Below are 20,684 nucleotides of genomic sequence, written 5' to 3'. Positions count from 1 at the left end.
AAGATGGGGTGAGGGATCCAGCTGTTGGGAGCAGGCTAACATAGGGCTGAAGGGCCTGGCTGCCCGGGACTCCTGGCTGACTGACATGGGGGCAAAGGGTTCTGGCGGGAGGGTGGCTGGCTGGAGTTCAAGTGAGGCAGCTGGCTTGGGGGGTCCTGTCTGGAGTCAGGAGAGAGAGGGACCCCCTGCTGAGAGGCTGGCAGGAATGGGGAGGATGGGATGATTAAGCCTGGAATTTTCCAAGGCCTCTAAGGAGGCTAGGCCATGGGAGGCAGGCGCCCAACTCCCCTAAGCAACTCGGACAATTCCAGTCTGACCAGAGCTAGGGAGATGGGGACAGTCCCAGCGGGCTGAGGTGAGGGTGCGGCGGAGGGGAAATTTAAATAATATTTCATTGAACAATGTTCCATGCCTCAGTTTCCCCTATGTAGTGAAGAGGTTAATAGGTGGTGGGGGAAGGTGTTTGCAGAAGGATCCAGGTGGGGCTGATCACTACCCTGACTGGGGCTAGGCCCAGACATGGCCCAGCGATTTGTTACCTAGCAACTGAAATGAAACCTCCAGCTGCAGTGTAAAACATCCCCTTGGGATTCTGATTCATAAAATCAGAGACAACCCTGTGCCTGCCAATAGTGGGGTGGAGTGGGGGGAGAGAGTGAGGGCAGTTGGCTTCAGTGCTGTTACTGAGCATGCTTAGTCTGTGTGAGCATGCTCAGTACAAACTAAGAAGTAAATCTGGGGGCGGGCAATTGACCCCTCATTCCCCCCTCCATGCATTGCCTCTGTCCCTCGTGTATCTTCATTAATGTCAGAGGAGTTACAGCAGTGGCTCTCAACCTTTCCCGACAACTGTGCCCATTTCAGGAGGCTGATTTGTCTTGTGTACCCCCAATTTCATCTCACTTAAAAGCAACTTGCTTACAAAATCAGTGACAAAAATACAAAAGTGTCACAGCCTCACTATTACTGAAAAATTGCTGCCTTTTTCATACAATTATAAAATAAAGCAATTGGAATATAAATATGGTACTTACATTTCCGTGTACAGTCTACAGAGCAGTATAACAAGTCATTGTCTGTATGAAATTTTAGTTTGTCCTGACTCGCTAGTGCTTTTTATGGAGCCTGTTGTAAAACTAGGCAAATATCTAGATGAGTTGATGTACCCCCTGGAAGACCTCTGCATCCCCCCAGAGATACGCGTACCCCTGCCTTGAGTACCACTGAGTTACAGCAAAGGAAGATTTGGCTCTTCAGATCCACTTTTCATTCATTCTCTGCTGGCTCTGGCTCTGGCCCGCGGACAAAATTATACGTTGCAACCTAAAGAAACCCCTGAAGCAAACACCCAAAACAACACGCACAAACAAGCTTGCAGGGAAGGAAACATCTGGTTGCTGGATAAGACTCAGGCCATGTCCTGTGATGAGGAGATTGCAGCTGATCTTCTCTCTTTTACACAGTAGGAGCGGTGGCTTCTGAGAATCCAGCTGAAACTCTCCAACCAGGAGGCCGCTGCCCTATCCTTGTGACTTGCTTATAAGGTCCAGTGTTCATGGTTGGAGAGAGAACATTTGCTGTGCCTGCATTAGCCCAGTGCTTGGAAGAATCACCTAGAAACATCTCTCCTCTGTGCAGAGAAACCCGGGGGAGCTTTGTAGAACTGGGCAGACCGTTCATCTGCAATCGGCCAAAGAGCCAGAAGCAGAGAGGGTGTGTGAGAATCACCAGGAAGAATTTGCTTTGTTGTTCTGAAGAGGGGCCAACAACTCACCTATGTGATCTGCACGGCGCACAAAGAAAACCATGTTACAGCTTCCACAGAGACAGCCACTGAGCAGTGCGAGGTAAGAAATTGCTAGTGAGTGAAACATATTATAATAAAAACCACCAGCAAATCAAGTAACTAAATGTGGGATCTGCTGCAAGACATTTTACAACAAATTTCTAAATATTTGCTTGCATTGTTTATCTTATCAGAGCTAGAATGATGGGATGGTAATTGCTAGGATCACTCTTTCACCGATAAAAAGAAAACCAGCTCCTGATGTCTCCCGAGCAGTCCAGAATTTAGAAACACTCTGCATTATGCAGTAAGTTTGTTGTTCAATTCCCTTCAAACTGATCCTTCTCTCTTTGCAGTCAATAGCCAGTCTTCTCTTGATTACAGTAGGAACAATGCCTTTTGGGCTCCTGCTATCTGCCTTGGTTGTTTTTTATATCCTCATATTTCCCATATAGCCTTTTGTCTGTTTCTTTATCCATAGGTATTTTTACTTCTGTGCTAACTGCTCCAACTTCTTCTGTTTCTTTGTTGGGGAAGGAATCCAACATCTCTGCTATTTTTGAGACATCATTAATGTAGAGGCAGGTTGAATTATTCAACATCTAGAAATGTAACCCCTATTTTTTCTAGTCATGAATTATCTACATATGGGAGCTGTGCTTTCTATGAATATGTTTGTTATTTAAACTCCATCGATTCATAAATACCCAGGAACTACTGGGATCCTCAAGTCTGACTTCTGGTATAGAGGCCATAGAACTTCCCTGAAATAATTCCTGTTTGAGCTAGAGCATAGTTTTCAGAAGAAAATAATAATCTGGTCTTGATTTTAAAATTGCCCAGGGTTGGAGAATCAACCACCCCCCTTGGTAAATTGTTCCAGTGGCTAATTACCCTCATGTTTAAAAACTGACACCTTGTTCCAATCTGAATTGTCCAGCTTTAACTTCCAATTATTGGATCTTGTTTTACTTTGTCTGCTAGATTAGTTGTCTGCTAGGACTTTAACTGAAGGTTGTGTGAATTAATTTTAGCCTCTGGATCCAGAGGCAATACATAGAGGGTGGGGGAATGTGGGGTCACATGCCCCACCCCAGATTTGCTGCTTGGATTGTATTGATCATGCTCACGTGGACTGAGCATGCTCAGTAACACTGAGGAAGCCAGGTGCCCTCACTCTGCCCCCCCCCCATACTGTCAGCAGGCACCGGTGTCTCTGACTGGATCCATGTGTCACACCAGATCTCAGTGCAGTTCCAAGTGACCGGGGCCAGCTTCCTGGGGGAGGGCGTGATCCCGTGCATTTAATCTCCGTGAGACAATTTTGACCGAGGCGTCAGCCCAACTTGTCACTTCCTGCAGCTCCAGTTGCAGGCAACATTTGTAAGTGACTCCAAAACTCAGGTTTGAGCGTGCACCTGGCCTTAGTTTGCAGGTGGGGTATGGATTGCTCATACACAGGCTGCTACTATGCCTATGCAATGTTCATGGTTTGCTGCTGGTGCCTTGTGATTGGACGCCAAAACCACATGGTTTTGTTTCTGTTCCCTGGGTAATTTGACTTAGGGTGACCAGATGTCCCGATTTTATAAGGACCAGTCCCGATATTGGGGCTTTTTCTTATATAGAGGTCTATTGCCCCTACCCCCTGGCCTGATTTTTCACATTTGCTATCTGGTCACGCTAATTTTGACTTCCTACGGTTCATAAATCGGGAGTTTCTATTTTAGCGGTGGAGAAAAGACTTCCCCAAGCCCTAATCGCTGGGGTTTGGAGCGTTAACGATTAGACCTGAGAGATTAAAGACACAGATCTGAATTGACCAGCTATTGGTAACTGTGGAAACTGAAATAGTCATCAAAAAATAAGCTTATTCTGGAGCTGGAGGAGTCCCTAGTATGTGGCGTGTGGAGCTGAACTCTCTTTCCTCTCCCTCTGATTTATAGGAGGCCAGAGATGCACTGAACAGGTACGTGGCTCCTTCTCACTCCCCAGACTTCACAAAGCAGGTCAGGGGCTGGGTGCTGGCTGAAAGACACATCTCCAATGTTACATGTCTGGGTGGTGATATTTTATGGTGGGTTTTTGTTGTTTGTTTTCTTAAAGCCCCAGTTCCTGGAGTCATGTGATTACATTAAAATCTCAGCTGCTTCTTTTTTTTAAGGCAATTCCTAGCTCTCACGGTTTGCAGGGAAAAGCTTTCAAATATGCACCCAAGGGCTGGAAAGCTATAAAACAGGGAATAAGCAACTGTCAGAAGGGACCAGGGATGGACCATTTTGCCTAGTCCCTGTGTGTAAATGGCGGTGAAAAGACTCCCTAGTATTTATATTATCATGGTACCTATAAGGGAAAATAGGAATGGAAAGAACTTGCAGCCAGAAGGGAACAGGGGAGAGACTGGAGAATAGCACTGTCACCAGGAAAAGGCAGGTCTATGTGATAGGGGACTCTTTATTGAGAAGAATAGACAGGCCTGTAACTAGAGCTGATCCAGAGAATAGAAGGGTATGCTGTCTTCCGGGTGCTAAGATACGGGATGTAGACCTGAGGTTGAAAAAGATCCTAAAGGGAGCGGGAAAGAATCCCCTAATTATCCTTCATGTGTGAACAAATGATACGGCTAGATTCTCGCTGGCAAGTATTAAGGGAGACTATGCTAGGCTGAGGAAGACACTTAAGGAAATTGAGGCTCAGGTGATCTTTAGTGGGATCCTCCTGTTCCTAGAGAAGGGCAACAAAGGTGTGACAAGATTATGACTGTCAACAGATGGCTTAGGCAGTGGTGCTATAAGGAGGGCTTTGGGATGTATGGCCACTGGGAGGCATTCACGGACGGAGGACAGTTCTCTCAGGATGGACTCATCTGAGTAGGAAGGAAATAGACTTCTAGGATCGAGGCTGGCACAACTGATAAAGAGAGCTTTAAACTAGGAATTTGGGGGAGATGGTTGGGAGATTTCCCAGTAATCTCCACACTGGATTTTAGCATTGAGAGGGAAGAAACGAAGTAAGAAAGGATACAGTCTTGGGTAGGAGAATGGATATAAGCAGGAAGGGCAGTGTGGATACCAGTCTAATAGGTTATACTGGCTGTAGAATGACTGTGCCTAATAGGGTACAAAATGTGAGCGAGGCCAAACAGCGAAAATTAAGATGTTTGTACACCAATGCGAGGAGCCTAGGTAACAAAATGGAGGAACTAGAGCTACTGGTGCAGGAAGTGAAACCAGATATTATAGGGATAACAGAAACATGGTGGAATAGTAGTCATGACTGGACTATAGGTATTGAAGGGTATGTGCTGTTTAGGAAAGACAGAACAAAGGTAAAGGTGGTGGAGTAGCATTGTATATCAATGATGAGGTAGAATGTAAAGAAATAAGAAGCGATGCAATGGATTAAGACAGAGTCCGTCTGAGCAAAAATTACATTGGGGAAGATAACTAGTAAAGCTCTCCTACAATAGTGCTTGAGGTGTGCTATAGATCTCCGGGATCTAATTTGGATATGGATACAGCCCTTTTTAATGTTTTTAATAAAGTAAATACTAATGGAAACTGCGGATCATGGGAGACTTTAACTTCCCAAATATAGACTGGAGGACCAGTGCTAGTAATAATAATAGGGCTCAGATTTTCCTAGATGCGATAGCTGATGGATTCCTTCATCAAATAGTTGCTGAACCGACTAGAGGGGATGCCATTTTAGATTTAATTTTGGTGAGTAGCGAGGACCTCAGAAGAAATGGTTGTAGGGGACAATCTTGGCTCAAGTGATCATGAGCTAATTCAGTTCAAACTAAATGGAAGGATTAACAAAATAAATCTGCAACTAGAGTTTTTGATTTCAAAAGGGCTGACTTTCAAAAATTAAGGAAATTAGTTAGGGAAGTGGATTGGATTGAAGAATTTATGGATCTAAAGGTAGAGGAGGCCTGGGATTACTTCAAATCAAAGCTGCAGAAGCTATCGGAAGCCTGTATCCCAAGAAAGGGGAAAAATTCATAGGAAGGAGTTGTAGACCAAGCTGGATGCGCAAGCATCTTAGAGAGGTGATTAAGAAGAAGCAGAAAGCATACAGGGAGTGGAAGATGGGAGAGATCAGCAAGGAAAGCTACCTAATTGAGGTCAGAACATGTAGGGATAAAGTGAGACCAAGCTAAAAGTCGGAGTAGAGTTGGACCTTGCAAAGGGAATTAAAACCAATAGTAAAAGGTTCTATAGCCATATAAATAAGAAGAAAACTAAGAAAGAAGACTGGGGCCGCTAAACACTGAGGATGGAGTGGAGGTTAAGATAATCTAGGCATGGCCCATATTTAAACAAATACTTTGCCTCAGTCTTTAATAAGGCTAAAGAGGATCTTAGGGATAATGGTAGCATGACAAATGGGAAGAAGGATATAGAGGTAGATATTACCATATCAGAGGTAGAAGCGAAACTGAAACAGCTTAATGGGACTAAATCGGGGGGCCCAGATAATCTTCATCCAAGAATATAAAGGAATTGGCACCTGAAATTGCAAGCCATTAGCAAGAATTTTTAATGAATCTGTAAACTCAGGAGTAGTACCGAATGATTGGAGAATTGCTAATATAGTTCAAAAAGTGATCCGGGTAACTACAGGCCAGTTAGTTTGACATCTGTAGTATGCAAGGTCCTGGAAAAAATTTTGAAGGAGAAATTAGTTAAGGACATTGAAGTCAATGGTAAATGGGACAAAATACAACATGGTTTTACAAAAGGTAGATCGTGCCAAACCAACCTAATCTCCTTTTTGAAAAAGTAACAGATTTTTTAGATAAAGGAAATGCAGTGGATCTAATTTACCTAGATTTCAGTAAGGCATTTGATACCGTGCCACATGGGGAATTATTAGTTAAATTTGAAAAGATGGGGATCAACATGAACATCAAAAGGTGGATAAGGAATTGGTTAAAGGGGAGACTGCAACGGGTCCTACTGAAAGGAGAACTGTCAGGTTGGAGGGAAGTTACCAGTGGAGTTCCTCAGGGATCGGTTTTGGGACCAATCTTATTTAATCTTTTTATTACTGACCTTGGCACAAAAAGTGGGAGTGTGCTAATAAAGTTTGCAGATGATACAAAGCTGGGAGGTATTGCCAATTCAGAGAAGGATCGGGATATTATACAGGAGGATCTGGATGACCTTGTAAACTGGAGTAATAGTAATAGGATGAAATTAAGAGTGAGAAGTGTAAAGTTATGCATTTAGGGATTAATTACAAGAATGTTAGTTATAAGTTGGGGAAGCATCAATTAGAAGTAACAGAAGAGGAGAAGGACCTTGGAGTATTGGTTGATCATAGGATGACTATGAGCTGCCAATGTGATATGGCTGTGAAAAAAGCTAATGCGGTTTTGGGATGCATCAGGAGAGGCATTTCCCGTCGGGATAAGGAGGTTTTAGTACCATTATACAAGGCACTGGTGAGACCTCACCTAGAATACTGTGTGCAGTTCTGGTCTCTCATGTTTAAAAAGGATGAATTCAAACTGGAGCAGGTACAGAGAAGGGCTACTAGGATGATCCAAGGAATGGAAAACTTGTCTTATGAAAGGAGACTTAAGGAGCTTGGCTTGTTTAGCCTAACTAAAAGAAGGTTGAGGGGAGATACGATTGCTCTCTATAAATATATCAGAGGGATAAATACAGGAGAGGGAGAGGAATTATTTCAGCTCAGCCCCAATGTGGACACAAGAACAAATGGGTATAAACTGGCCACCAGGAAGTTTAGACTTGAAATTAGACGAAGGTTTCTAACCATCAGAGGAGTGAAGTTTTGGAATAGCCTTCCAAGGGAAGCAGTGGGGGCAAAAGATCTATCTGATTTTAAGATTCTACTCGATAAGTTTATGGAGGAGATGGTATGATGGGATAATGGGATTTTGGTAAATAATTGATCTTTAAATATTCAGGGTAAATAGGACTAATCCCCTGAGATGGGATATTAGATGGGCTGGGATCTGAGTTACTACAGAAGAATTCTTTCCTGGGTATCTGGCTGGTGAATCTTGCCCATATGCTCAGGGTTTAGCTCATCGCCATATTTGGGGTCGGGAAGGAATTTTCCTCCAGGGCAGATTGGAGAGGCCCTGGAGGTTTTTGCCTTCCTCTGTAGCATGGGGCATGGGTGACTTGAGGGAGGCTTCTCTGCTCCTTGAAGTCTTTAAACCACGATTTAAGGACTTCAATAGCTCAGACATAGGTGAGGTTTTTTGTAGGAGTGGGTGGGTGAGATTCTGTGGCCTGTGCTGTGCAGGAGGTCGGACTGGATGATCAGAATGGTCCCTTCTGACCTTAGTATCTATGAATCTATGAAGCCCAGCTGAGATCAGGACCCCTCTGCATACACATAAAGAGACAGTCTCTGCCCTGGAGAATGTACAGTCCAGACAAGCCAGACAGAAGGTGGGAGGGGAAGTTACTTGCCTTTAGTCACCCAGCAAGTGTGTTGCAGGACACAGGGAGCTGAAGTCTGGTGTCCAGGTTCCCAGTCTAGTGCTCTTTCCACGGCTCCATGCTGCCCACCTTTGTGGGTCTTTCCCCATCACTTCCCCAACCTCGAGAGAACTTGCAGACCCATGCCATGTCCAGGCACAAATGGGCCCCTTGATGTTTTGCTGCCACTTGATCTGAGCAATCAGGTGAAGAGTAATAAATGTGTAGTTGGTGTTTTTCCTCCTCTAGCCGTGAGAAGAGGAAGGTGCAGACTGCAATGGCTCTTCCTCCTGAACTGAGGCAGAGGACGCCGGAGTTCTCCCTCAACCCCCAAACTCTGAAGCAATTCAAAGGTAAGACACACAAACCCCCACTCCGAAATTTCGTCAGGGTGCAATGCACTTTCCCCAGCCACTGAAGGTTCTGCTGAGCTTCCCAATGGGGTGTTGGGTCCATAGGGACCAACTCCATGGATGTTCTGGGGCTGGAGCACCCAAACCCCATGGGAAAAAAATAGTGGGCACTACCGATCGGCTCCTCCCCTTCCCTCCAGTGCCTCCAACCCATCACGGATCAGCTGTCCGGTGGCAGGCAGGTGGTGCTGGGTGGGAGGGGGCGGAGCAAGGGTGGGGGTGGAATGGGGCAGGGGCAGAAAGGGATGGGGCAGGGGTCTTGGGAGAAGAGGTGTACTGGGACAAAGACCCACATTCAGACCCATGTGGGTTATCCTGCGTTTAGCCCAGTAAGTCTTACATGGGAAGAGGGGAGCTAGGATGATAGGGCAAACACATAAAGGGTCCCGGCCCTTATCCAGGCTGTATTACAAGGGTGCTAAGGGTTCCAGGCCCAGCCCTAGGAGCCTTAAAAGGATTACAAAGGGAGTTAGACAGCAATGATTAAATGGCATTAGTAGCTCCTCACCATAGCTTTTAACTAGGGAAATGCCCTGGTTAAAATGCCTCTGAGCAAGGCATTTACAGCTGTTCCCAAAAGCCGTTTTCATGAGCTTTAGGGAAACCATTTGTAGGGGCTGAGTTATATCTCAGACAACAACACAAAACTCAGCAAAGATAAGTGAAAGGTGCTGCACTTAGGGAATTAAAACCAAATGCACAAACACCGAATGGGGGATAACTGGCTTGACAGCAGCACTGCAGGGAAGGATCTGGGAGTCGTGGTGGATCGCAGCCTCAGCATGTCTGCAATGCGATGCTGTTACAAAAAAAAAGCAAATGCAGTTTTAGGCTGCATTAACAAGCAGCATAGGATGTGTAACCCACATGCCTCCTGAGTGTGGTGTTCTGTCCCATCTAGTGGCACCTATTCTAGCGGAGAACTGGAGCCCGGGCTTTCACTAGTGCCTGTTTCCTATCAGGTCCAGCAAAGCGGTAACGTACTGCCCAAAGAAAGTGCAGGCCTCCTTCCCCTGCCCAATCCCTGTCCTCCCCCTCAAACACTCTACCAATTATTTGTCTTTTCATCCAATTAGCACCCGCCCTTGCCTCTATATATGAGTTGTACAGTATTTCCTGTTGTGGTTGTTTGATTGGTGTTTTTGGTTTTTGTGGTGTAGCGATGTTGAGACATTCACTGTCTGGTTGAGGTGAGACCAAGGCAGATTGCTCGGAAATCTACTTGGGCGGAGATGCCACAGAGTCAGCAGGCACCTAACACTGTTTGGAAGTGTGATCTTGCTGCAAGTGGGATGAAAAAGATTAATCGGTATCTATTAGCACTTGTGGCGCTGCAGGAGGTTTGCTATTGCGGCTCCTCCCTAGAGAGAGAGATTAATGAGTTTGCTCTACAGCCTTAGCTAACAGCCAGTTGTTTTTTAGCTCGTGCAGTAGAGGCTCATGCACTAAGCTCCAGAAGTCCCAGGTTCGATCCCGCCTGCTGACACCCGGTCTGTCAGTATTACACGTGCAAGTCATGGGAGGTGATAGTATCACTCTACTCGGCGCTGGTTAGGGCTCAGCTGGAGTACTGTGTCCAGTTTTGGTCACCAAAGTATAGAAAGGATGTAGAGATACTGGAAAGGAGCCAGAGGCAAGTGGCAAAGGTGATCAAAAGGGTGGAATGCAGCCATCTGAGCAAAGGAAGAAGGAACTGGGTATGTTTAGTTTGGAAAAGTGAAGATTAAGGGGGATATGATAGCAGTCTTCAAATACTTGAAAGTCTGCCATAAAAAAGATGGAGAAAAGTTGCTCTCTTGCCACAGAGTGCAGGACACGATTAAATCTCAGAAAATCTTCCTAACTGTAAGAAGAGTAGAACAATGGAACAGATGCCGAGGGAGGTTGTGGAAGCTCCTTCACTGGAGGTTTTCAAATGGAGGTTGGATAGCCATGAGTCTTGGATGGTTTAGAAACAACAAATCCTGCATCTGGGCAGGGGGTTAGAGTAGATGACCCTTGTTGTCCCTCATAACCCTATGATTCTGTGATTCTAACTGCTAGGTCAAATGATCCCAAATTTGGATCATTGACCTTAGCTAGGGCCCCCTTGAGGCGGAGGAAATTTCCAGGCAAACTGAGTAACTGCATGGATTTTAGAGCACTTAGAAGTCAACAGAAAGCTGGTCTAAACCTTAACTATAGCAGACATGGTGGTGCAATATAACACAAGAAAAAATCTCCTGACCAATGAACTTTCTTACCTAGAAATTGAAAGGATAAATCAGCACTTTGCAGGAACATTGGGATTTTTTAAAAAAGCACTCATTAGCAACTAGGAAATTCAGGATGAAGGGGCCAAGAAACACAAAGATACAATGTTGTTTAAATAAATACATTAGGGCAGAGACAAGGTGGGGGGGTGATATCTTTTATTGGACCAACTTCTATTGGTGGGAGAGACACGCTTTCGAGCTACACAGAGCTCTTCTTCAGGTAAAAGATAATCCCTCACGCACCTTGTCTCTAATATCCTGGGACTGACACTGCTACAACACTGCAGACATTCAGGTAGGACATTTTAAGAATTACATTGCAAAAATACATAGCATGTGAAAGCAAGGAAATTCTCAGGTCAGGTCACTGATGACCATAAGTGCCAAATTCTCCTGGTGCCAGTGGGTGCTCAACCCCTGGCCCTGCCCCAACTCCGCCGCTGCCCCGCCCCCAATTCCAACCCCGTCCCCAAAATCCCCGCCTCAACTCCACCCCCTCCCTTCCCCTGTTGGACTCCTTCTCCAAATTCCCACCCGGCCCTGCCTCTTCCCCACCTCCACCCCTGAGTGTGCCGCGTTCCCGCTCCTCCCCCTCCCTCCCACAGCTCATTATGCTGCAAAACAGCTGTTTTGCGGCAGCATGCACTGGGAGAATAAGCGGGATTGCGACACATTCAGGGAAGAGGCGGAGGCGGAGGTGAGGTGAGCTGGGGCGGGGTGGGGAGCTTGGCTGCCGGTGGGTGCAGCACACCCACCAATTTTTTTCCATGGGTGCTGCAGCCCCGGAGCACCCACGGAGTTGGCGCCTATGCTGATGACAATCTTAACTCTTCCCCCACTGTATGAAAGATTCTGCAATAACTTTATCCGTCCACACTAGGAAACATTTGGGTGTCTTGTAAGTTTAAGCTTCTTTCCAGAACTTTAGTTGGTTGACAATTATCAGTGATTTTGTTTTTGGGGGGAGGAGGGAAGGTGAGAAAATGCCTTTTCAACTAAATGGAAATTTACACACACATCCCACTGTCATTGTTTTTTTTATTTTATAATTGGAAAATCAAACCCCAAAATGTTTTCAGTTTTTGGCAACTGTCAGTTTTATGTATAGATATAACTCCCTCCCCCTACCAAAAAAAAAAAAACCTTTACAGGGTAAAATTTTCATTCTCTTCTCATCACAAAGACTTGCTTATAGACTGATAGAAATGTGGGGCTGGAAAGGAGATTAAGATGTCATCTAGTCCACACACACCCTCACTGAAGCAGGCCACTCTTGACAGACACTCTCTAACCTGTTCTTAAAAATCTCTAAGGATGGGATGCTAAAATCTAAATGGTTGGGTCACATTAAACCTTCTTTAGGATCATGTGGAGTCCACAGGAGATGAGCTGCTTTGCCCATTTCTGATTTGTCACAGTACATGGGCATCAATTATCCCACCTTATTTACAAAGATCTCACACCCCAAGAGTTGCACAAGGATCCTCGTGCACGGAGCTGGCGTGTCTATGTAAACTTACCTCCTATGTCTAGTTCACAGGTGTGCAAAACTGGTAGGTGCGGTGAGCTGCATATTTATTATGTATTATTGTGAATGCATGAGAGGAGCTTTTAAAATGATGGTTTATTGTTCTCATTTTCCTTAACTCCACTCTCAGTGCAGTGTTCACTTCTACCCCGTCTATGGCTATGGACTAAGAACTTGTATACTTGATCCTAAAAAAGGCACATTTTACTGAATCAGGAGGGATGGAAGCATAGGTGCTAGAACTAGGGGTGCTGCCACACCCCCCGTCTTGAAGTGGTTTCCATCATATAAGGGTTTACAGTTTGGTTCAATGGCTCTCAGCACCCCCACTTGTTTCAGCTCCCCTGGAAAGAAGAAGGAAAAGATGGAAGAGTGAGTACCTAGAGGGCAGAGTTAAGGTTATTTGAATGACCATAATTCATAATGTCCTATCTTTTCAATGTTTCTTGCTTTTAAAACATGTCCTTGTACCTTGCTTTATCCTCACCTCTGAATGTCCCAGTTTTTTAACATTGGTCATTGATAGCTCCAGCATTCCTGCTAGGCCTTTAACATCCAAGGGTTTGGTGTGGACTTTCTGACTTACCTTTCACCTAGAGAAAAGAAGTTGTTGTCAGGGGACATTGAGTGCACCAATTGTAGATGATTATTTTGTACTAATGTCTAACCTCTTGAATATTCTGTCCAACCTTCCCCCCAGTGCTGAACTCAGCCTCTAACACTCTGATTCTCTCTCTGTTATGCAGTGAATGTGACTCTGGATCCAGACACGGCAGGTCCTGAACTCATCCTCTCTGAGGATCTGAAAGGTGCCAGATGGGGAAAACCAAGTCAGGAGATGCCTGACAGTCTGGAGAGATTTGACACTGATCCCTGCGTGTTGGGCTGTGAGGGATTCACCTCGGGGAGACACTACTGGGAGGTGGAGGTGGATGGGATGTTCTGGACTGTGGGTGTGGCCAGTGAGTCTGTGAGGAGGAAAGGACATATTGTCTTTCGACCCAACACGGAGTCTTGGGTTTACAGAAATATCATCATCTCTGTATGGCGCTCACCAACCCTTCCAACACCTATGTGCCCCTCAAAAAGAACAACAATGAGATCGGCATCTATTGGACTATGAACTGGGGCGAGTGTCATTTTACGACCTCAGCAACGAGGAGCTGCTCTTCGCTTTCCCGCCGGTCTCTTTCAATGGGGAGAGAGTTTTCCCTTACTTTTGTGTATTGTTGTCCCACATAAAACTGTCCCCCAGAGGGTGATGCATGGCTGTGATCCCAAGAAACTGGATTCTCTGGCCTGTGGTGTCATACTCTCTATGATCCTAGAAGTTCTTGCTGAACCTCTTCTAGCTTCCATTGCCCTATGCTCTGTGACCCTGGAGGATTACAATGTTCTTGCTGAACCTCTTGTTGCTTCCATTGCTCTAAGATCTATGACCCTGGAGGATTACAATGTTCTTGCTAAGCCTCTTCTAGCTTCCATTTCCCTAAGCTCTATGACCCTGGAAGACAACGTCTTTCCTGTAGAGCTGCTCTGAGCTATCTTATTAGTCTCCATGCCTCAGAAGGACTTCCATGTTTCCTCACAGAAAATCCTAGGCTCTCAATCCTGGTCTCTATGGCTCTGCAAGGAGTACAGTGTTGTTGCAGAGTCCCGTTTAGCTTCTTATTTTCTAGTCTCTATGCTCCTGTAAGGGTCCCATGTCCCTTCAGACCCCCTGCTAGCTCTCTGTCTGCAACTGGACCATCCTGAAGTACAGAACGTGACACATTTTAATGGCAGAAATTAAGGAAAGAAAATCCTGATTGCGTGTCTCGATTCAGCCTGTATGACCGTTGTGACAGGTATTGCAAACACACGCAGCCTCTTTGGGAGAGATTGTTTCCACCTGATAAATGTGATCTGTGTGCTTGAGCCAGAGCTTGAAAGTATGAAAACTTCAGAAACTACTATATTGAGATGGGCCGGACGACATGGGCCCGTAGTATATTCACAGAACTATGTATCAATATGTGTATTGCAGGTAATTGTATGTTCCCGGCTCACTGGGTGGATTTTCTGGGGAATCTGGGAAGATCAATGCAAGTTCCTATGGTTGGTTACACAGACTCCCAGCCTGTGAGGCTGATTTTACCTGCTTCAGGAGCTTGGAAACAAATTTTGGGGTATAAAGGGTGAGTTTAAACTGACTCTCTCATTTTGAGCCAACAAACTGACATGAACTTTTAATCAATAGGTCAAACTGTGAAGGAGTGGAAGGACTAGAACCTGCCAGGGTCTCCATAGGACTCCTGGAAGCAGAAGTCTGCCTTTCCATTTGTTATTGTTTTATTGATCTGTTTTCTCTGTAAGGTTTTTGACCTTAAATAAATGCTCTGTGCAAACTGCCTAATCACTGGTGCCCTGCTTGAAAGAGAGAGCGCAAAACTGCAGTGCTGAGTTAGGTCAGATGCCTATCTTTCTCTGCCATGCAATGGTGTGATATAAAGGGCAAGCACCCATGAAACATTGACGAGATGCTAAAGATCTGACCTTCTGGCTTCGATTTATTAAAGTAGAACAATGAGCCAATAATGACAGTAAAAGCAACATGAAATAAATGTGAAGGGAGTGACTGAGAAATCCCATTGAGACATGCAGAATAAAATATGCCCAGCATCCATCACATCACAGGCTTTTCCAGGCGGGGAATTATTTCCTTGGGATTTTTTTCCCCCAAAATATGTATTACATTTGTTGTGTAATTGACTTTTCCCTGTGCTCAGTATCTGGTAGGAAGATCCCTGATTTTGCAATAAATATTTGTTCCTATTTTCATGTTATTCTATCAGAATCCTTTCTCAGCACCACCCCTGTGACATACACATCTACAGGAACTCCTCACTTAACGTTGTCCCGGTTAATGTTGTTTCATTGTTACATTGCTGATCAATTAGAGAACATGCTCATTTAAAGTTGCGCAAGGTTCCCTTATAACATTGTTTGGCAGCCGCCTGCTTTGTCCACTGCTTGCAGAAAGAGCAGCCCGATGGAGCTAGTTGGTGGGGGCTTGGGTGGACTGGCAGCCCCATATCAGCTCCCCGCTCCCCTAAGTTCCCTGTGTGGCAGCCCCCAGCAGACTATCAGTTGTCAGCAGTTCAGGTGTCCCTCCCACACACTGACCTGTGCTGCTCCTGCTCTCTGCCTTGGAGCTGCTCCTGGGAGCCTCCTGCTTGCTGTGCAGGGCGGGGAAAGAGGGGTGCTAATGTCAGGGTGTCCCCTGACACATCTCTACAGAGCAGGGGGGAACAGGACAAGGCAGGGCTCAGGACTGGGAGCTTGTTGGCAGCAGCTGCTGTCTCAACCTACTGATGTACTTAAAAAGGCAATGGACTTAGAGTGCGGTCAGCGTACTTAAAGGGGCAAAGCGCGTCTCTCTCTCACACACGGTGTGTGTCTCTGCCTGGTCTACACTAGGCGTTGAGGTTGAATTTAGCAGCGTTAAATCCATTTAACCCTGCACCCGTCCACATGACGAAGCCCTTTTTTCGACTTAAAGGGCTCTTAAAATCTATTTCCTTACTCCACCCCCGACAAGGGGATTAGTGCTGAAATCGGTTTTGCTGGGTCAAATTTGGGGTACTGTGGATGCAATTAGACAGTATTGGCCTCCGGGAGCTATCCCAGAGTGCTCCATTGTGACCACTCTGGACAGCACTCTCAACTCAGATGCACTGACCAGGTAGACAGGAAAAGGCCTGCGAACTTTTGAATTTCAATTTCCTGTTTGGCCAGTGTGGCAAGCTGCAGGTGACCATGCAGAGCTCATCAGCAGAGGTGACCTTGATGGAGTCCCAGAATCGCAAAAGAGCTCCAGCATGGACCAAACGGGAGGTACGGGATCTGATTGCTGTATGGGGAAAGAAAGCCATGCTATCAGAACTATGTTCCAGTTTTCGAAATGCCAAAACATTTGTGAAAATCTCCCAGGGCATGAAGGACAGAGGCCATAACAGGGATCCGAAGCAGTGCCCCGTGAAACTTAAGGAGCTGAGGCAAGCCTACCAGAAAACCAGAGAGGCGAACGGCCGCTCCGGGTCAGAGTCCCAAACATGCCGCTTCTATGATGAGCTGCATGCCATTTTAGGGGGTTCAGCCACCACTACCCCAGCTGTGTTGTTTGACTCCTTCAATGGAGATGGAGGCAACACGGAAGCAGGTTTTGGGGACGAGGAAGACAATGATGAGGAGGCTGTAGATAGCTCACAGCAAACAAGCGGAGAAACCGGTTTTCCCCGACAACCAGGAACTGTTTCTCACCCTGGACCTGGAGCCAGTACCCCCCGAACCCACCCAAGGCTGCCTCCCGGACCCACCAGGCAGAGAAGGGACCTCTGGTGACTGTACCTTTTAAAATACTATACAAGGTGTAAAAGCCAGCATGTTTAATGATTAATTTGCCCTGGCATTCATGGCTCTCCTGGATATACTCCCAAAGCCTTTGCAAAAGGTTTCTGGGGAGGGCAGCCTTATTCTGTCCACCATGGTAGGACACTTTACCACTCCAGGCCAGTAGCACATACTCGGGAATCATTGTAGAACAAGCATTGCAGTGCATGTTTGCTGGCATTCAACAACATCCGTTCTTTATCTCTCTGTGTTATCCTCAGGAAAAGTGATATCATTCATGGTCACCTAGTTGAAATAGGGTTCTTTTCTTAAGGGGACATTCAGAGGTACCCGTTCCTGCTGGGCTGTTTGCCTATGGCTGAACAGAAATGTTCCCTGCTGTTAGCCGTGCAGTGGGGGGAGGCAAAATGCGACCTTGTGACAAAAGCACATGTGCTATGTATGTAATGTTAACAGCAAGGTGTACTGTGAAAGAGTGTACCCATTGTTCTATAAAATGTGTCTTTTTAAATACCACTGTCCCTTTTTTTTCTCCATCAGCTGCATGTGTTTCAAGGATCACAGGATCTTCTCCTTCCCAGAGGCTAGCGAAGATTAGAAGGCGAAAAAAACGCACTTGCGATGAAATGTTCTCTGAGCTCATGCTGTCCTCCCACACTGACAGAGCACAGATGAATGCGTGGAGGCAGACAATGTCAGAGTGCAGGAAAGCACAAAATGACCTGGAGGAGAGATGGCGGGCTGAAGAGAGTAAGTGGCGGGCTGAAGAGAGGGCTGAAGCTGAAAGGTGGCGGCAGCATGATGAGAGGAGGCAGGATTCAATGCTGAGGCTGCTGGAGGAATCAAACTAATATGCTCCAGCATATGGTTGAGCTGCAGGAAAGGCAGCTGGAGCACAGACCGCCGCTACAGCCCCTGTGTAACCAACCGCCCTCCTCCCCAAATTCCATAGCCTCCTCACTCAGCGCCCAAGAACGTGGTGGGGGGGCTCCGGCCACCCAGCCACTCCACCCCAGAGGATTGGTCAAGTAACAGAAGGTTGGCATTCAATAAGTTTTAGAATTTTAAACTTTTAAAGTGCTTTGTGCCCTTGTCCTTCCGTCCTCCATCACCCCTCCTGGGCTACCTTGGTAATTTTCCCTGTATTTGTGTGATGAATTAATCAAGAATGCATGAATGTGAAGCAACAATAACTTTATTGCCTCTGCAAGTGGGGATCGAAGGGAGGTGGAGAGGGTGGTTAGCTTACAGGGAAGTAGAGTGAACCAAGGGGCGGGGGGTTTCATCAAGGAGAAACAAACAGAACTTTCACACTGTAGCCTGGCCAGTCATGAAACTGGTTTCAAAGCTTCTCTGATGTGCACCGCACCCTCCTGTGCTCTTCTAACCTCCCTGGTGTCTGGCTGTGCGTAACCAGCAGCCAGGTGATTTGCCTCAACCTCCCACCCCGCCATAAACATCTCCCCCTTACTCTCACAGATATTGTGGAGCGCACAGCAAGCAGTATAACAGTGAGAATATTGGTTTCGCTGAGGTCTAACCGAGTCAGTAAACTGCACCAGCGCGCTTTTAAACATCCAAACGCACATTCTACCGCCATTCTGCACTTGCTCAGCCTGTAGTTGAACAGCTCCTGACTATTCTCCAGGCTGCCTATGTATGGCTTCATGAGCCATGGCATTAAGGTGTAGGCTGGGTCCCCAAGGATAACTATAGGCATTTCAACATCCCCAACGGTTATTTTCTGGTCTGGGAAGAAAGTCCCTTCCTGCAGCTTTTGAAACAGACCAGAATTCCTGAAGACATGAGCGTCATGTATCTTTCCTGGCCATCCCACGTTGATGTTGGTGAAACATCTCTTGTGATCCACCAGTGCTTGCAGCACTATTGAAAAGTAGCCCTTGTGGTTTATGTACTCGCCGGCTTGGTGCTCCGGTGCCAAGATAGGGATATGGGTTCCGTCTATGGCCCCACCACAGGTAGGGAATCCCATTGCAGCAAAGCCATCCACTATGAACTGCACATTTCCCAGGGTCACTACCCTTGATATCAGCAGATCTTTGATTGCGTTGGCTACTTGCATCACAGCAGCCCCCACAGTAGATTTGCCCACTCCAAATTGAGTCCCGACTGACTGGTAGCTGTCTGGCGTTGCAAGCTTCCACAGGGCTATTGCCACTCGCTTCTCAACTGTGAGGGCTGCTCTCATCTCGGTATGCTTGTGCCTCAGGGCAGGGGAAAGCAAGTCACAAAGTTCCATGAAAGTGCCCTTATGCATGCGAAAGTTTCGCAGCCACTGGGAATCGTCCCAGACCTGCAACTCTATGCGGTCCCTCCAGTCTGTGCTTGTTTCCCGGGCCCAGAATCGGCGTTCCACCACATGATGCCCACATTACCAGGGCCCATGCTTTGAGAGAAGTCTGTGTCCATGTCCTCATCCCTCTAGTAACTGCGCTGATGTCGCCTACTCGCCCGGTTTAGTTTTGCCAGTTTCTGGTGCTGCATATACTGCTGGATAATGCATGTGGTGTTTAATCTGCTCCTAATTGCCAAAATGATCTGAGTGGGCTCCATGCTCCATGGTATGGCATCTGCACAGAAAAAAGGCGCGTAACGATTGTCTGCTGTTGCCCTGATGGAGGGAGGGGCGACTGACAACATGGCTTTCAGGTTGGCTTACAGGGAATTAAAATCAACAAAGAGGGTGGCTTTGCAAGAAACTGAATGGCCGCCTCAAGGATAGAACTCAAAACCTCAAGGATAGAACTCAAAACTGGGTTTAGCAGGCCGTTGATGTCACAGAGGGAGGGAGGGAGAAGAAAATGAATACAAAACAAATCTGGTCTATTTCTTGTTTTGAGCCACTTCATCTATCTTTATACCTCTTGTTGGCAGCAAACTGTGCAGTACGACCGCTAGCCATTGTCACCCTCCTGGCTGCTCGGCAGAAGACGGTGCAGTATGACTACTGGCCATCATTTTCTGCTGGCTGCAGATTAAAAGACAGTGCACTGCCGGTAGGACTCAATCGCCATGAGATGAAACAAGGGAAATGACCTGGCTGAGTCACTCCCATGTTTGCCCAGGCACCCTGACCTCATCGAGGTAGGTTAAAAGAGCACCCTGGACTATGTTGACGACGGCTACCAGTCATACTGCACTGTCCTGCTGCCAAAAGGCTATAAACTGTTCCTGTGTAGCAATGCAGTACCGTGTCTGCCAGCACCCAGGAGACATACGGTGACGGTGCGCTGAGCGGGCTCCATGCTTGCAGTGGTATGGCATCTGCACAGGTAACTCAAGAAAAAAGGTGCAAAACGATTGTCTGCTGTTGCTTTCACGGAGGAAGGGAGGGAGGGTAAGGGGGGCCTGATGATATGTACCCAGAACCATCCGCGACAATGTTTTAGCCCTATCAGGCACTGGGATTTCTACCCACAGTTCAAATTGGTGGCGGAGACTGCGGGAACTGTGGATAGCTACCCACAGTGCAAAGCTCCGGAAGTCGACGGTTGCCTCGGTACTGTGGACACAGTCTGCCGACTACATGCACTTATAGCATTTGTGTGGGGACACACACACTCAATTGTATAAAAACGCTTTCTACAAAACCAACTTCTATAAATTCGACCTAATTTCATAGTGTAGACATACCCTCTGTCTCTCTCTGACATGATGTCTCCCCTCCCTCCATTCATGCTGCCTTGTAAAGTGTGAGGCTACATTAATAACAATGGGTTAACCCTTGAGGGCTCAGCCGAGTGCTAGTTCATCATTTAGCAGTAAGGTTTCCCTGGGAAATATCCCACCCGCTGACTCCACCACCTCAATCAAGCTTCACAATCA

At 46.5% G+C, this 20,684-nt stretch overlaps 3 protein-coding genes across 7 annotated transcripts in view; 1 reads left to right on the top strand and 2 right to left on the bottom strand.

Moving 5' to 3' along the window:
- Positions 1-20,684, bottom strand: part of LOC119842642 (zinc finger protein 239-like) — a 1,225,455-nt gene that overhangs the window by 179,213 nt on the left and 1,025,558 nt on the right. The gene's annotated exons all lie outside the window — the stretch shown is intronic.
- The window catches only part of LOC119843367 (zinc finger protein 664-like), a 1,158,238-nt gene that overhangs the window by 260,862 nt on the left and 876,692 nt on the right, over positions 1-20,684 (bottom strand). The window lies entirely within an intron of this gene.
- Positions 1,547-13,765, top strand: LOC119843370 (E3 ubiquitin-protein ligase TRIM11-like). Of its 2 annotated transcripts, XM_038372619.2 has the most exons (4): positions 1,547-1,847; positions 1,981-2,093; positions 8,500-8,603; positions 13,193-13,765. In XM_038372619.2, exons 2-4 carry the CDS (start codon positions 1,996-1,998, stop codon positions 13,567-13,569), a joined length of 579 nt encoding a protein of 192 aa, XP_038228547.1. In that variant the 5' UTR covers positions 1,547-1,847; positions 1,981-1,995; the 3' UTR covers positions 13,570-13,765. The 2 variants fall into 2 exon arrangements, with proteins under 2 accessions (XP_038228547.1, XP_038228548.1); XM_038372620.2 differs by lacking the exon at positions 1,981-2,093.

The sequence above is a fragment of the Dermochelys coriacea genome, chromosome 14, assembly GCF_009764565.3.
Source record: "Dermochelys coriacea isolate rDerCor1 chromosome 14, rDerCor1.pri.v4, whole genome shotgun sequence".
NCBI lineage: Eukaryota > Metazoa > Chordata > Testudines > Dermochelyidae > Dermochelys > Dermochelys coriacea.
This window is presented reverse-complemented; position numbering and strand designations above follow the sequence as displayed.

What these genes read in the sequence shown, in the direction of transcription:
- LOC119843370 (XM_038372619.2), top strand. Translation starts at nt 1,996, where the DNA reads ATGGTAATTGCTAGGATCACTCTTTCACCGATAAAAAGAAAACCAGCT. An exon ending in GAAACACTCTGCATTATGCA is followed by an intron (nt 2,094 to 8,499) that starts GTAAGTTTGTTG and finishes TTCCTCCTCTAG; the next exon opens with CCGTGAGAAGAGGAAGGTGC. An exon ending in AACTCTGAAGCAATTCAAAG is followed by an intron (nt 8,604 to 13,192) that starts GTAAGACACACA and finishes TCTGTTATGCAG; the next exon opens with TGAATGTGACTCTGGATCCA.